Below are 16,825 nucleotides of genomic sequence, written 5' to 3' on the forward strand. Positions count from 1 at the left end.
AATCGGGCTAGTAATGAGAAGGTTGCTGGTTCGATTCCTGGCTGTGCCAAATGACGTTGTGTCCTTGGGCAAGGCCCTTCACCCTACTAACCTCGGGGGTAATGTCCCTGTACTTACTGTAAGTAAGTCTGCTAAATGACTAAATGTAAGAAACACATGACCATCAGCCAACAGACAGAGCGATCCTGCTCCTCAGACACAGCTACACTTACGACACGCAAACCTCAGACTCTTTCAGGGTTCTGTCTAAGGCAGATCCCATGCTGCCAAGTATAGCACAGTCACATGACCCTGGAAGCCTTTGCATGCCTGGGCCAATGGAATGTAAGGAACATTGGTTAATTGGCTGCCACATTCTGAAGACGTTCTTTAAAAAGCAACTCATTTGGAATCATCCGAGTCCTGCTCCTGTCGTCAATGAGCCATGAAAGGCTGCCAGTCACAAGATTTCACAGACATACCTCCGTTTGAGGTTTTCATTACAAGAAACAAAGATAAACCTTCAATTGGGCTATTTTGCAAACTATACAGGCTACCTACTAGAAACACACTTCACTTTTCTTGTCTCTTTAAACTGGAACAGTTCAGCTTTTTTTTAAACAAGCTTCATACAAATGTTGGATTTCCAGTTTCCATAGCAGCCCATGATGAGCATTGTTCCAGGCTAGAGCGTATATATTGAATTGTCTGGAGACGTCTGTCTCCTCCTACTCTGGTGCAGCCCACAAGTCCACCCAGCGTCCCCTTTGGGTGGGCCGCGTTCCCAGAGGGGACAGGACACGTGTGTCTCATCAATGAGAGTCTGTCCACAGAGTTGACCGCTGTCACTATCCTGAATCAACACGACTCAGGGATTATCCCTTATGATGCCCCTCTATGGCACTACCCAGAAGGCATATGGCCACAATCAGTAACAGCGCTAGCTGTATCTCCATCTTCAGCTCTGCTTTAATTAAATACATGGAGAAGCCACAGAACCCCATAGCCAAGCCTCTAACAGCTCTGGGTCTCCCTCGCTGTCCTCATGCTGGGGCCCTACAGGAACGAGGGAATGAAGAAATATATATGGGCTGGGTTGATTAGGTAAGATTCTGCTCTGATGAGATTCAAATGAGTTTCAGCTGCCCCTAAGAGAGGGAACCATGTGTTTAGATCAATAACCTCTTTATAATCGACAATAGAGATGTTTTTATGATTCCTCTGTTCCCAAAGGTTTATTACTTTGGGAACGATGCAGTGACGGTCCACACGTCAGCTGGGGGAACATCACAGGGGCTCTCAGGGCAGGAGGAAGCTAGATTACAGCAGAATCCAAGTCATCAGAGGACAGCCCTAATGAGTCTCACATGTTTGTGCAGCTGTTTTTTTTTTTGGTCATAACACAGCAGATAAAATGACAAATCCCTCCCTCAAAGTTATTTGTCCACCGCAAAGTATATAGAGAGGCTGGGGCATAATGTCTGCCAGCGAAGGCTCCTTTAAAGCCGCTAATGTGGCCATCATGTCAACAGCATTAGTGCCCCATCGCCTTTAATCAAGAGACTGAGACTAAGTACCTAGGTTTCAAAAGTGGAGCAGAGGTGTGTGTGTGTGTGTGTGCGTGCATGTGTGTACGTTCACAGATTAAGGGATGTGGTCCTACAATAATCCGTTGACCACATGGACCTAAGAGGGAATCCAATTTAGAGTGTGGCTCAACCTGTGTCTCTTGTCCAGTGCTAAAGGTCTACGAAACAAGTGGAATAAGTGTGAATCCAAACACTTTGGGTATGAAATGATGTGCTAGATTAATGTAAATGTAAGATAGCTAATATGAGGAAGTCTTACTTCCTGAGAATTAAATGACCACAGGGGCAATAGTAGTTTCATCAGAATGAATATGAATTAGTATATTTACTAATTTGCCAGCATCTAATTCAAGTGTTAATCCCTAGACCTTCATCAGCAAATACATATCTTACTCTGGGTTTAGAATAATAATAAAAATCTCACTGCTAACACATTACGGCAGCCAAGTACACATTATCATCACATAGTCACTATCAATGCTTCATATTGGGATTGGGATGTGCCAGGTGAACAGTTTCACTCACACAGAGCAGAAGGTAGAGGTGACTGTTCAGTGTGGTTAACAAACACCAGGCTCTCCTGAAAGAAACAGCACTTGGCACTCACATATACTCCTTTATTCCAACGCAGAACCAGATCATCAAATAAGCATGCATGCATTTGTCTATTTCTACATTATAGATATTTAATACATAAATGATTCTATCCATACAAAATATAAAAATATGTGGGACCTCATTTACAATACTATTTACATAACTTAACTTAAGAGAATTTATCTATTCACTTACCTATGTACACATCATAAACGGATTTACTGTCTCTTCAAATCACATTGCATGAAAAAAGCTGGACCATAACTAGACTGTCTGTACCTTACTGACTGTAGCTGCGTGGACATGGCATTATCATAACTGCTGCTGGGAATAACATGATGGTTTATTAAAAAGCACATGTGCGAGGACCCGAGAAATAGCATGAACACACATCCGAAATATTAAGGGAATAAACATGCGAAACATTTGCGCCTCCAACTGTTTACCCAACTGCATCATCACACACGGTTAACCGCACAACACTAAACACTCAACAAGGTGGCTGTGTTCGGTTCTGAAAACACACCTTGAGTGCGTACCCGGGTGTTAACTGGTCCACATTCAGGCAGAAGGGGCCGGTGTTAAGAAATAATGCAGTTTTTGCTTTTCCTGCGTTTGCGGGTGTGGAGCTGCCCCCCTCGGCCACTGAGCTGGCGAGGGCCCCCCACTCCAGTGGAGGCATACTTGTGGATGAGCTCCTGGCTGCTGAGGTAGCGCAGCTGCACCGGCCTGGGGATGGGCTCACCCAGGAAGTAGCCCTCGTCCTCCGACTCTGAAGAAGACGAGCAGGTGGAGCACCACTCGTCCTCGTCGTCGTAGTCGTCCCAGGAGTAGGGCCCCAGGCGCCGGTTGGCCACCGGGTTCTGCAGGGTGAGGTCGGAGGTCGTGCGAGGGCACGGCCTGAACTGCTGGGGCTGGTACCGCCTCCCTCCGCCCCCGAACGGCTCCCTGGAGCCCCTGGGAGGGGGGAACTGGTCGTAGTCCTCGCGGAAACGCAGCTGGGGTCTCTCCTGGGGTCTCTCCCTGCGCTCCGCCGCCAGGTGGAGGGCGTTCTCCGAGCGTGAGCGTCTGGACCTCCGCGAGCGGTGGTGGTGGTGATGTCGTCGGCGCTGGGGCGTGTCCTCGGGGGCGTCCACGTCCGTGGCCACACCCCCCCCTCCTCGTCTGCGTGTCCGCTCGCTGATGGGAGGGAGGCGGGCGGCGTTGGCGCTGCTCACCAGACTGACCCGGTCCTCCTCCTGGTAGGTGAATCCCGGGGGCAGGCGGCCCACGCCCCTGCCAGGGGACTCGCAGTACTGCAGGGGGTACTGGGGGGCATAGGGGGCTCCATCTCCAGGTAGGGCTGGCCGGAGGTCAGACTACGCAGGGACTCGGAGCTGCGGAAATGGACGGAGGAGTTGAGCGTGCCCATGTTGCTCTTCTCCGACACGTTCATGCCAGAGTCTTTGCTCAGGTCGGGCATGGAAAAACGAGAGAGGTGCTCCTGGCGTCGGCCTCCTCCATCTGCAGAGTTTCCTGGAGAGAGAGAGGGGGAGAGAGAGACAAAGAGGGACAAAGAAAGAAAATAAGGTAGGTATTAGAGTGAATCAATCACGGAAGGCCTCGCATTTAGCACAGCAAAGTGAAAAGTCCACGTGCAGTTTGCACTTATGCATGAACACGCTGGGCTAAAAGACGACCCCAGGACCAGAAGGGATCTTTGCTTGCCCTGCCCTGCTCTGTCCTGTCCCGGGGAGGGTGCGTGTGGCCTAGTGCAGGTACCTGTGGCGTTGGACAGGGCCAGGGACTCCATGGAGCCACGGGGTGTCTGCTCCAGAGGGGTGAGCTGCTCCGTGAAGCTAAGTGCGTTGATCGGGTTCCTGCTCCGCCCCAACTGCGGAGGCACCACCTCCCTCTCCCTCTGGAACCCGTGCAGACTGATGGAGCGCTTGTCGGAGAAGCCGTTATGCTGCTGTGCGCTGCGGGGCGCCTCACTGAAGCTCTGCTGGGGTTTCAGCTTGGCCTGGTAATAGTCCTCTGGACCTTGGTGAAACCAGTTCTCGTTCAGAGACTGGCCCTTCAGGGCGGAGATAGGTGGTCTCTTGGTGACGCCTCTCTCCTTGGCCCTTTGGTCTTGTTGGCTGCCCTGGCCGGAGGAGGCGGAGTTATATGCAGTCCGGATGTTACATTGGCTGAGCAGCTGGAGCGGGGTGGGGTTGGCGGTGGTGTCCTGTCGGCCCTCCCCCCCCTGGATCTGGTTGTGCCAGGAGGGAGGCTCGCGGGTCAGGCTGGGCGTCTGGCTGGACAGACTGAGCAGGTCCATCTGCAGGGAGAGAGGATCCACCTCTCCAGAGAACCTGCCGTGTCCTCCTCCCGCCTTCCCAGCCTTCGAACTCCGACGGGACTCCCTGGTGGAGCGGGCGCTCTGGAAGGCGGAGTCGGAGGAGTCCGAGCCGTTGGGCTCCTCCCCCAGGCTGCAGGAGCGCGAGCAGAAGATCTGGCCCTGCTTGGGCAGGAAGGGCCGCCCCAGTAGAGAGCGCTTACAGCGGGCGCAGCAGAAGCAGCCCTCGGTGGCGTGCCAGTGCTGGCCGTCATACGTCATCTGACCCTGGTCAATGCCTGTAGGAGGGAGGACATGTGGGTCAGTACAACAGTAGCTACCAAATCTGGTCTAAATGAGAGGTCCATTCACTTCCTGTTTGCAGTGTTGCTTGTCTGGCAGCATGCAATAATTATAAAACTGGATTTTCTTCATTAATAGCCATTTCCAGTTAATAGCCTTTCCTTGACGAGAGAGAGGTGAACAAACCCGTAGGCTACGACACTTACATCTTGAGTTTAGAGGCAAACTCATTAACTGGAATGCCTAGTGTTATATAAACACATTGCATTCTAAGTATGTTTAGAGTTGCTGGAAGAAAAGGGCCCGTCGCTAATGGTTACCATCTGGTTTCAACATGTTTTCTGATGGTTTCAAATTATAATCAGTTTCACCCAAATACTTTCTGTATCCTGTCTGAGAAATAATTACAGAGCAAATTTGTAGCGAGGGGCCGTGCCAGATCCCAGCTGGGGATCCTGACAAAGAGGGGCCAGCGTGGGTCTGACAGGAAGGCTTCATGGTGGCACGGGGCCAGAGGAGAATGTGCTGCTGGCTCCACCCAGGGCTGACACACTCGGCTCCACCTCTCACACAGACCTGGCTCAATGTGACCACGTGTTCAGTTTCCACCGTTTACATCCACATTGGAGACGGTATAATACGTGTGAAGTTCATTTTAGAATAAAATACAGTACACGTGAAAGTATTTTCGGATTAAGTTTAAGGGTGGGTTTGTGCTGTGTGTTGGGTTTTATGGCTGGTTCCATGGAGGCCATGTTTCAGCCTGTCCTTGGCCACGGGTGTCTTAACGCTAGGCTACCTCTGTGACATCACATCATGCCATGCTGAAACGCTGAAGCAAAACCAGGTCATCTGCAGACTCTCCTCTCCCGTCTAACTTTGATCTTAAACCAGGTCATTCCACCACTCTCTCCCAGTGCTACTCTGGTCTTGCAGCTGAAACCAGCCCCTCATTCATCTTGTATGTGCGCGTGTCGACGCTAGCGCGTGGCGCTGGCGTTCTCTTCGCCGTCTGCTGTGGCGGTGATGGATGGCGTGCTGGCGGGGGCCTACCGATGTGCTCCCCGCAGGAGTCGCAGTACTCAGCGTAGAGGGACTCGAAACAGGAGCAGCAGTATGGCCGGCCCTCCTTCATGATGTAACGCTGGCCGCCCAAGACCGTCTCGCACTCGAAACAGCAGAAGTGCTTCATGTGCCAATGGCGTCCTTCTGCCTCGGTGCACTCATCCGCAAAGATGATCTAGAAAGAAGGAGGGGGGGAGAGGGGGGATAAGAGGAGTGAGGGATGAGGAAGGTATCATTTATCAAGGCGAGTATTCTTGGAAAGTTCCACCCCCCTCTTTGCTCCAAGCCAATTACAAGAACTGACAGGACAAAGGCTCCAGGGCCAGGTAGCTGGTATTCCCTGCTTCACCTCTCCCCACTCTCCCATAATACGACTACTGTATTACCTCATCCTGCCTGTCATCAATGTTCATGTGTTGATGGGGTGGGTCGATGAATTCTGCATGGCTTCCTTTTAATTATTCCCATGTTTTAGCCACTGTATTTAGCTAAGCTGGGAGTTAACCACAGGTGACTCTAGCTGGGCCTGTGTGTGTGTGTGTGTGTGTGTGTGTGTGTGAAGCGCGTACCTCGTCGCAGGCCGTACAGCGAGGTTTGAGCCTCTCTGCGTGGTGTCTGCCACAGTAGATCTTGCCCTCCTGGTAGAAGTAGATGAGATCCACGAGCAGCTCGTCACACATGCTGCACACGAAGCAGCCCGGGTGCCAGCACACACCGTGACCTGCCCGCGACGCAAACACCGCAATGTCCCCGCCATTGATCTGTCCTCCACACTGACAGGAGAGCAGGGCAGCAGAGAGAGAGAGGGGGAGGAGATAGGGAGGGGTTAAGAGAGGGAGGGGGAAAGATGGAGACAGAGAGAGAGGTGGATGGGGGAGGGGGGGTCAGACAGTATAGAGACAGGCAGGGAGGAAGGGGAGTGGAAGATGGCGAGAGGTGGAGGAGAGAGGATGAAGGACGGAATGACAGAGAGGAAGAGGTCAAGAAGTGAAGGGGGGATTGAAAGGGGTGGGAGGGGTGAGAAAGGGAGAGGGGGCGAGAGAGTTACAATCAGGTTATCTAACAGCCCCATGGATGCATGGAGGTCAGTGGGGGGATGGGATTAAATCAATACACACTCTGAGAACAATCTGCTCCTTCACACGCTGCAGTGTGTGTTTGTGTGTGTGTTGTACGTGCGTGTGTATTTGATGAGCTATGTGCTGAGCGAATGAGAAACATAGAACATAAAGCAGGTACACACACAAGCGACACAGACATAGTGCTGGTGGTCAGGGCCTCTCAGGGCTCCAGTAAATCAGTGGCTGGGGGGGTTGAGGAGTGTGGAACTGTGTAAACACTACCACACTGTATAATACGATCACACCAGGCCAAGAGAACATCCGCAAGGTGATGAATCTTTGATAGAACACTTGGTCTTGGGGTACACTTTCAGAGAATATTTTTTCAGAAGGATAGACCAAGTGTTCACATCTAATATTAAATTTTTACTGGAAAAAAGTCAGTTTCAATGTGAATGTCTCAAAACATAGCAATAAGAAGAAAGGATTGACTTGTACGTTAAGGAGATGATGCAGGAGCCTGTGTGGCGTATTAAATAAGTTAGGATAAAATTTAGAACCAAGAAGGAGGACAAACACTGATGTTAATGCCAGCGTGTCATCCGGCCTGGCAAAGCAGCAGGACAGAAACAGCCTGCGCCGTGTGTGTGTGTGTCTGTGGTGTGTGTGTGGTGTGTGGTGTGTATGTGTTCCTTTCTCACCCTGCAAAGCTGGGAAAGCTTGAGGGTGTCTGTACCTGTTCACAGATGGCTCCAGTCATCGTCACAGGGAAGGGTCTCACGTTGCCCCGGCCCAGATTCTCCCGTTTGCGCTGGTTACTGAAGAGCTTGAGCTCCCTCTTCTCCTCATCATCCAGAGTGTTACAGTAACGCACCTGAACACACACACACACACACACACACACACACATTACAACACATGACCACCAGCAGTGTTTGCGTTCCTACAGACTAGCCTGTAAACACATCCAGACGATGGAGAGACTGGTCCCTTCTGTAACCTCCACCTCCCCTATCTGTGGCCCCTTATCTATGAGGGGCCTGGGGTCCCCTGGAGGGGGAGGGGGGCTCACCTCATTGTCGTGGGGGGGCAGCTGGTGGAGCAGCTGCTTGATGCGGTGCTTCTCTCCTGGACTGTTCACATAGGGCACCTTGTCCTCAGGCAGGGAGCTGTAGTACTGATGCACCTGAAGGGGAGATGGAGAGGGGTTAGTACAAGAGTATAGAGGACACAAGCTTAGAACTAACTCATCCAAACAGTCACACACAGAACATAGTTGATGTAGGGGATGGCAATGTATGTCTGCAACTCTCCTACCACCCCCCCCCCCCCCCCCCCCCCCCCCACACACACACACACACACACACACACACACACACAACACACACATTTACAATCACTTTGATTTATGGGCCGTCCGATTTAGACTTAATGGAGCCTGGCTTCTCTCACCCTCTCTCCCTCCCAGCATGTTGACATGGATGCATTAACTCCTTCCCATCACACACACACACACACACATGCAGATACAGTAATTAAACATGTGTGTTGGCTAGAGGATTCATGTCACTACCGCTATTTGAAATGACATTCTACAGTCCTCACGCAATGGCAGCCAACGATGAATGTCATTGGGGTGATATTTATAAGAGGGCCAGCGCTCACAAAGGACGAGGGAGGCCAGAACTATGAAGGCTTGAAGATTTAGGAGGGACTGTGCAGACAACAGACTGCTACAGAGCTGGGAAGGGGTGGGGGGTTGGGGGGGGTCATGAGGGAGGGAGGCAATAACAGAGTAGAGCAAGATGAGAAAGAGAGAGAGAGACAATCACTAGGTGTTCGACATCGGCTGCATGAAACTCTTCCCCGGGGAGGAGTTAAAAACGGCTCCATGAAGCTGGACACTGCAGCTTCTCGTGGTTTGCTGCGTTGACGTCAGTCATGGCCGATCAAGCGCTGTTTTCTTACTTTATCACTGACAAATGTTATTGTTTTCGCATTAGAACTTGCACGAACCAGTGCACTTAAAATTTGTCATTTTATGTATTGGGCTGTTAAACTCTCTCTCCAATCTGCAGATTGATAATACAACCAAAACTTAACACACTTAGTCTTTCCGTTAGTGAAGAGGCAGACTAAAACACTTTCTTCAACAGTAGTAGGCTATCACAGTCTGTCAATAAAATGCAAATATTTAGTTGTACGGTTTGGTCCGGATTTGAGCATTGGCGAAACGGAAGGTGTCAGAATACAAACACGCGTCAAAGTTGTCGTATGTGAGTCTGGCCAATCCTGAAATAGCTGTGTCGTCATTAGAACCCGTGCAGTTGCTCTTAAGAAAATGCACTCGGCTACACAGCCGGCAGTTCTCGGATCAATCTCACGGTACTTTGATGGATACGTCACAGTGACCTCGGCTCGACCTATCGAGCCTATCTGCTGACCAAGAGGCCAAAGACCGGCTTATTTCAATAGCCAATCAAATCATTGGATATTGTCTTAGGGTGTGGTACACTCCGCATGGCACACAGACAACATGGATACACTAAAGTAACAAAGAAATGCCTCAGCATGTGCTGACTGGAGAGACAAATAGATTTCCGGCCCATCGGCTACATCGTAATTGCCAGGTTGATGGGTTCTGGTACCTTAAGTAAAATAAGGTTTGCAGTATGCTTCCTATCTGAGACATCTGGTTATTGTCTGTGGTATTTAGAAATCAAATGATTAGCTTGTTCATGGTGGGATGTGCTTCCTCTGAGCGATGGCTGGGTTTCCTGTTGGCTTCACTGGTGTTGGCCAAAGATGAGGAATAAAGTCGCTTTGGGAGCCCTGCATACTTTATGACAAGTCAACCATGGTCAAGAACTGATAAATCCGGAGACACACACACACACAGAAAGAAAGATACACACAAACACACACACAGACACACACAAACCAACCCCCATCAGGATGAACAGGTATGATAATAACTGTAATCAAAAAGCACACCAAACAGACAGATCTGCAGAGAGACATGTTTTACAGGCTCTGGAAATTGTAAGGCTTTGTGTTGGAGTGGGACAGTGACAGGGGTAGGAACCCCTTCACAGCTGGTTTTCATCTCTGCTCACTGGCAGGCCTGACAAACACAAGACTTTCCCCAGTAACCAGTCCTGACAAACTGTACCAACAAGCTAAAGTGTTTATTGGACATACCACACTCCAGAAACACACTATTAGCAACATGGAAGAGTAGGACATGCCAGGTTAAAAAAAATCTTCATTTTAACTATGTCAGGATAAGACAGGGGAGCCATGGTTGCCTATACAGTCACTGTGCACACTAGATGAAATGCAACCTGAAGTGAGGGTGGAATAGGTCTACTAGTTCTTGGCCAAGAAATCTCAAAGCTTTATGAGGTTCCTGGCATGTAGAGGAGCCGTCTCCTGTGGCAGAAGGTGGAACATCAGGCTCCAGCAGCAACAGAGATACATCAGCAACGGCTGCTTAGGAACATATTTGGCTTCTACGCATGGTTTCCTGGCAACTTCCTGACATTTTATTAGGTCTTACATCCAGAGAGGGTGTGGATTGGCTGGAGCGTCCTGAGACTGAGCCCAAAATGTCTCCAGCCCACTCAGTGACGGCCGGATAAGACAGACAAGTCAAACAACCTCAGATCTTCCTTTGATAAAAATCTGTGTTTCAGGAACGAGCAACGATGAATGGAACGAATCATATGTAATGTGAAGTCTATAATTCAGTATGCAAACATTTTGCTGAGTTTGGTGTGGTTTGTACAGCCTCACATACAGCCAGAGCTCTCATATACGCCTATATACGACTTACCCCCGAAATCTGGAAACCATATCGGATTGAATACCGTCAACAGGCTTAGGCGAAACATCTAAAGTTACAACATGGTGACTTGACACCAGTAGAGAGTGAATAGAAGGCTGGTCTGCACAGAGCAGTGAGACGCGGTCCCTGTGGAGAAATCTAAACCCACTGCTCAGATCCAGGAGATTATCTAGTATTCACCCTCTCTCTCTGTGGCGGCACAGGGCTGGGTGATGGAAAGCCCCTCAATGGGACGCCTTCCGCCCCTCTCAGAGGTCAAACAACATACCGGCTCCACAAACTAGCGGCCCCGGTTGGGAGGAGATCATTTCGTTACGCGAAAATGAGAATTAAAAACAGATAACTAAAAATACAATTCTCAAAAGGCATGTAATTTAGGAAACTGAGTTGAAATATAAACTCCTGTGCATGTATGTAGGTGAAAGGTTTCAGCTTTTGCTATCCAATACACAATCCCTTTGGCAGCCTCGACTCCTCCCCAGCCCACCAGGCATGTGCAGCGCTGCCTTGCAGACGGAATGGTAATTGACTGGAGGTCACATGTGACCCTTGGGGAATGACAAATAGCTGTGCTCAGCTTGGGGGCAACCCAAAACGGGTCCAGGCTAACAGTGTATTGACCACCTCATTGCCCAGGCAATAAGGCTTGCTGTCAGTTCATCAAGAAAATGAAACTCCCGTCTATAAAAAGCTTCACAGTCCAACAAAGAACCCGCTCACATATGCACACCTACAGTCCACTTGAGTCTTATAAATGGTTATGGTAAAAGAGCACGGCCCATTTGATGCGTTTGTGTAGAGCTCAGCTTCATAGGGCCAGTAAAAAGGAATGAATGATTCAGTAAACATTTTGCAAGCAGAATGAATGAGAAAGTAATTCAACGACTGGGACTATTCTCCTTTCCACGTGACCTCACCCGTAACAAGTGAGCGTGCTCGTGTGTGTTTGGTGAACGTTCTCGTGTGTGTTTGGTGAACGTGCTCGTGTGTGTTTGGTGAACGGGCTTGTGTGTGTGGGCGAGAGGGGCCGGTACCTGTTCAGGTTTCAACCCGGGAGGCACCCAGGCATACTCCTCCAGGGCACAGCCGGAGTCATCGTCAGAGGTGGAGTTCCTCTGGAAGTCGTACATCAGCTTGGTGACCGTCTTCTCCATCTCCAGAGGCATGGCCGTCACAACATGCTCCTCGCGACGACACTTACAATGGACACAGATCTTCCTGCAAGACGCGCAGAGAGAAGACAGATGTGAAGGACGACTGGAGAAAGGGCCTCTGAAGGTTGTCGTGACGAAGAGTACGACTGATGAATCCGGACCTGGAATTTTGACTTTCTTAATGGCATAAGTAGAGGAGCCACATTCTGATATCTACTTGTCTTTGTTGTGAGGCGTTCTACAGCCAGGAGGAGGAAGATTTGACATTTAAACTCCCTCCACAGTTCAAAGGTTGAAGTTCACATGTCAAGGCTTCCTGCTGTGGCTCTCACTATGAGAGTCGAGTCTCAGAGACACTCTATCCCTCGCGGTCCTCTTGGCAATTGGAGAGAGACCATAATGACAAACAGGTTAGGGAAATGATTCGCCCCAAGCTATTGACATTGATGGAAAGCAGTACAGTAAATACACACATCACCCTCAGCCTTTACAAGGCTAGCTTCAAACGCTTGCAGATGCTATGAGAGGATAACCCTCGACTCTTCAATCAAGAGGAGTCACCCAGTCATAAAAGGACAGTATCTGTGTCTACTCATGGAGCAGAGATTGAGAGTTTGAGTAACTTCCCTGGTAGTGCACATGTATAAAAATGTTCTCCACAACATGAAGGCACATAGAAGACAAAGACAGCAAAGGAACACACACAAAGGGCAAAGGAACACACAAACTAAACACACTATATGACTTGATGTGTTGTAATCAAACCAGCACAACAAAGCCACTAGTATATATAACTTTGATGTCCTTCAAATTGCCTGGCCCAATACCCAGGGGAACACCAGGTGGCCAGTAAGTCACATCCAATTAACCTCTCCAAGCCCACAGGCAACCCAAACAAGGAGCCAATCCCATTAGCCCCACAGACAGATGCCTGTCAGGTAGCAAAGTGGAGAGGCTTCGGACAGGCTGACTGATGGTCTGTCTGACAGGGCCTCCTCGATGGAGCTGGCCTGGAGCCTTTTACAAAGCTTACTGTGCAATTATGTAGGTACAACATCTACTGTGTATCCTTCAAAAAAGTATGCAATGATATGCCCATGAAACTAGTTTTTCTTCTTTCAGTCCCCTCTTTGTGATTTGCTCGGTGACTGACGGACAGACCAGTGCTGCCAGAATGAGCACCATCGCTCTGTCGGACATTAGGCAAACTGCAACTGCAGTACCCTTGAGCAAGGACAATCAACCTCGCATTCCTGGAAGGTACAAGCTTGCCAACAGACTGCATGAATACTGAAACGTCAAGATATTGCATGATGAATATTGATGGAGTGTTAAGGGGTGCAGAGAGCCAGTTCCTGCAGACTAAGTCATCAACCTTCTGACAAGGCCTTGGCAGGGGAGGGGGGGAGGGGGGGGTCTTAACAACCCCTCCCAGTGCTACGTCTCCACTGCCTGGGGCTATTCCACGACTCTCCTCATTACAACACAGCACATCTCCATCATTACTAATGCATGTGTGATTAAGCAGATGACACCTGCTCTCTTTCTCTGGTTTCTTTCTCTCACACAACTCAACATGCTGCATTAGAGCAGGAAAGCTGTTCAGGGGGAATATGGTAACAGGCCTCGTAAACAAGTAACGAACAGGCACACATACACACATCTCCCACTCTTTTTCATTCAGGTTACTGGATGATTCTGCCTGACAGTGAGCAGGCTTAAAGATAGGGATTTAAAAATAGCTTGCTGGAGCACATCAGCCCAACTGGACAGCATTTTACACTGCATTCCTGTGCAGAGGACAGAAAAACTTGGCACCTCTTTCACAATCTCGGTCGTTTGACGGCAAGAGGGCAAGAGCTTGAGGTCTGGGGAGCCGCCGTCTTTCCTACTCTATCACCACAGCTCTCCCCGGATCCACTCTCTCCCTCTCCCATTTGTTCTCCACCTCGGTCTCTCATTATGGATGTATGGCTGTGTCTGCCAATGTTTCACCACAGAAACATCTTGCCTCACTACATCAGGACTGGCAGAGATATGCCTGTGTTTCCCTCCAGATCTCATGATTTACAGCATGCAGCACAAGACTGGGCTCTCCTACTGAAACCCTAGCCCAAGTTCCCCCATGTCATCTGCATGATTTCAATTAGGAGGGATTGAGGGCTCTGGTAATACAAGTCAAGTACATCACAAACGCCTCGTAAAGAAGCCCCAGGGTTAAGAGAAGAGAATGAAGTCAACTGTTTTCCTCCCTAAACCGGACTGGCCTTCCCTCCCCTGGGGGTCATAACAGCAGGCTTTTCATTGGTTGATGTGAGGAGGAAGCCTCCTCGAGTGGGGTGGGGGTGAGGGGGGGGTATATTTGGACAGTAATCCCTGTGACTGTGCTCCAAGCAGACAATCATTTACCACACCGGGTTAATTATCCCTGTGCCACTCCTGCCAATTACCTTGGTAACGGTGGTGTTTAGATAGCCACAGTCTGATAGGACATCCATCAACCATACAGCCCCAGTTAAAAAGTGACATTTCAACCAATACAACTAAGACGTCAGACTTGAATCCTGGCAGGTTTGGCATGCTCTGGTTGTGCGTGGCATCCATTGTTTACCACATGCAAAAACTGAGACAGTTCTTCTAAGGATACGAGAAAACGTTGAAATGGGTTGAGTTCACACAGCTGGGCTTCACTTCAGAGCTGTTCAGAGCACAGCTTTAGGCCACATCGACAGAACCTTTTCTATTCTCTGCTATTCTAAAAATCTGCTCCCAATGACACAGGGCTGGCCTTGATGAGCTGGATGTGGTATTCATAAGAAACCTCAACCCCCATTCACTCCCAGAACCACTGCAGCTTTTCCATGGCATCATCCTGGTCCGCCGGTCGATTTTTAAATGGTAGCTCTACAGAGGACAGGAGAGGACTGACAACAGCTGGGTGCATGCACTGGCCAAGTCTCTTCTTTCTTACTTGTTTTCTTTGGAAGTACAGGGAAAAAGGAGGACAGACTTTTTTTTAAAACAAACAAAAAAAAACATTTTGACTACCCTTTGTTCAGATAGATGAACGTTTTCATACATGTTTTTCCTTGTATTGAATGAAGCTGTTTTTGAATTTTTAAAGTGATTTTGTCTCCCTACTGTGTGTACATTGACTTGGGGCAGATATGTGACGGTTTAAACAAAGTTAAATTGGACTGGAAGTTTTTCTGACAAGAATTGAATTCAACAAACACATCTTCTAGCACTCACAGACAACTCGTTCCAATATGTTACCCTTGATTCAGATTGGGTTTGTGACCATCTGCTGTAATGCATCACTGGTCTACCCCTCTCTCCTGCAACACACAGGCACCTGTAGATAACCCTACACACACAACTACATATAACACACACAAGTACAAACACCAACTTGAAACTTAACACAGCTATACAGTATGCCCTTTGTGGATGAGACCAATATACATTTTCCTCTCTGATTGAGAAACACATCTTCACGCTCTGTCTTGCATAAAAGTCTAGTGTGAGAAGTCCAGGAAATGGGAGTCAGATGGCTGAGCGGTAAGGGAGTCGGGCTAGTAATCAGAAAGTTCGATTCTCCGCCGTGCAAAATGACGTTGTGTCCTTGGGCAAGGCACTTCACCCTACTTGCCTCGGGGGAATGTCCCTGTACTTACTGTAAGTCGCTCTGGATAAGAGCGTCTGCTAAATGACTAAATGTAAATGAAGACATGAGATTTCTGTAACCTCTAACTGAAGTAGATGCTACGCAGCACTGACTGCTTCACGCAGATCATGTTACTTATTTATAAGTGTTGATTTGTTTCATAAACGTAAGAGCGATGTAGTTAAATAACACCAAGGAGACAGGTTCTTTTTGCCTATCAAGACATCGGTTGTACCCAAGGAAACTTAACTATAATAGTGAGAAACTGACCTGCAACCACGGAGCAAACCACCCGTGTAGCCTATTGTTATCATAATTTTACTGGGATAATGCATTTGTTCCAACATTCGTCAATCTGAAAGGAAATTATTTTGATAAACAAAATCTGAATCCCAGTCAACACAACAACTGACTGGAAAAATATAAAGACAGCAATCTTTTTGACCTTGGTTTATAACTATCTGCGAATTCCTATGTAAGTCTACTGTCAGAGACGTAAAATGACTATTTTGAGAACGACTTCTTCGTCAGTGATCGACCCTCGGGGCCAGCTGCTGAACTCACATTATTCATTATTCCTCAATCAGTCCGTTCATATGCTAATCCAAAGTGACCTACACTGACTCAATCAATCCCGTAGCCGGACAGAACAGAGGCACACAACAAAGACTATAATCCGACTGAAAAGTGCAGGCCGGTTTGACCGCTGCGCCACGGAGAGAAAGGAGATAAAAAACGTCCAGTAGCTTTTGCTCGCTTCGATGACGAACTGAGACAGAGCCCAAGATTGTTGCAGTCTAGAGAGGGCTATGCTGAAACGCAGCACATTAAACGGTAAACTCAAACTTTGTGAGAACAAAATTAAAAAGCTTTTCGGAGATGATTAAATCCTTATAATAGTGATACTAAAATATTTTAGAGTTGTCACATGGGTAATATTTGAGGATTGTTTCATTGAGCGTGGTCTATGTAAGATGGGGGGGGGGAAGATTAGACATCAATAATTTAATTTAACTACTAATTCTGAAAAGGCTACGTAGACAGACATTTAGACGCTATCCTGCTCAGCTGTGCAAACACAGCTTGGCTAGTGAGCAAAAGGTGCGATGTATGCTTACCTTCTTAAAAAGTAGAAGGGAGGGAGTCCAGACCCCTGCTCTCAGTGCTGATAGTTTCAAAACTGTCTTTCCTCATTGCACACTTTACACAGTTCCTCCACCTCAGTCTTGCCACGAAACACCCCACTCTACCTCACTCTCTGGTG

At 48.6% G+C, this 16,825-nt stretch overlaps 1 protein-coding gene across 1 annotated transcript; it reads right to left on the reverse strand.

The window, feature by feature from the left end:
* Positions 1–2,171: 2,171 nt before the first annotated feature.
* prickle2b (prickle homolog 2b) lies at positions 2,172–15,274 on the reverse strand. Its single transcript, XM_084706023.1, is given in 9 exon segments — positions 2,172–3,483; positions 3,486–3,680; positions 3,927–4,763; positions 5,821–6,007; positions 6,402–6,605; positions 7,630–7,767; positions 7,966–8,079; positions 11,775–11,958; positions 15,147–15,274. Coding segments are annotated over 8 exon segments (2,544 nt in total). The 5' UTR covers positions 11,907–11,958; positions 15,147–15,274; the 3' UTR covers positions 2,172–2,746.
* Between the last annotated feature and the right edge of the window lie 1,551 nt (positions 15,275–16,825).

The sequence above is a fragment of the Hypomesus nipponensis genome, chromosome 9 (assembly GCF_054491055.1).
Source record: "Hypomesus nipponensis isolate SF chromosome 9, ASM5449105v1, whole genome shotgun sequence".
Taxonomy (NCBI): domain Eukaryota; kingdom Metazoa; phylum Chordata; class Actinopteri; order Osmeriformes; family Osmeridae; genus Hypomesus; species Hypomesus nipponensis.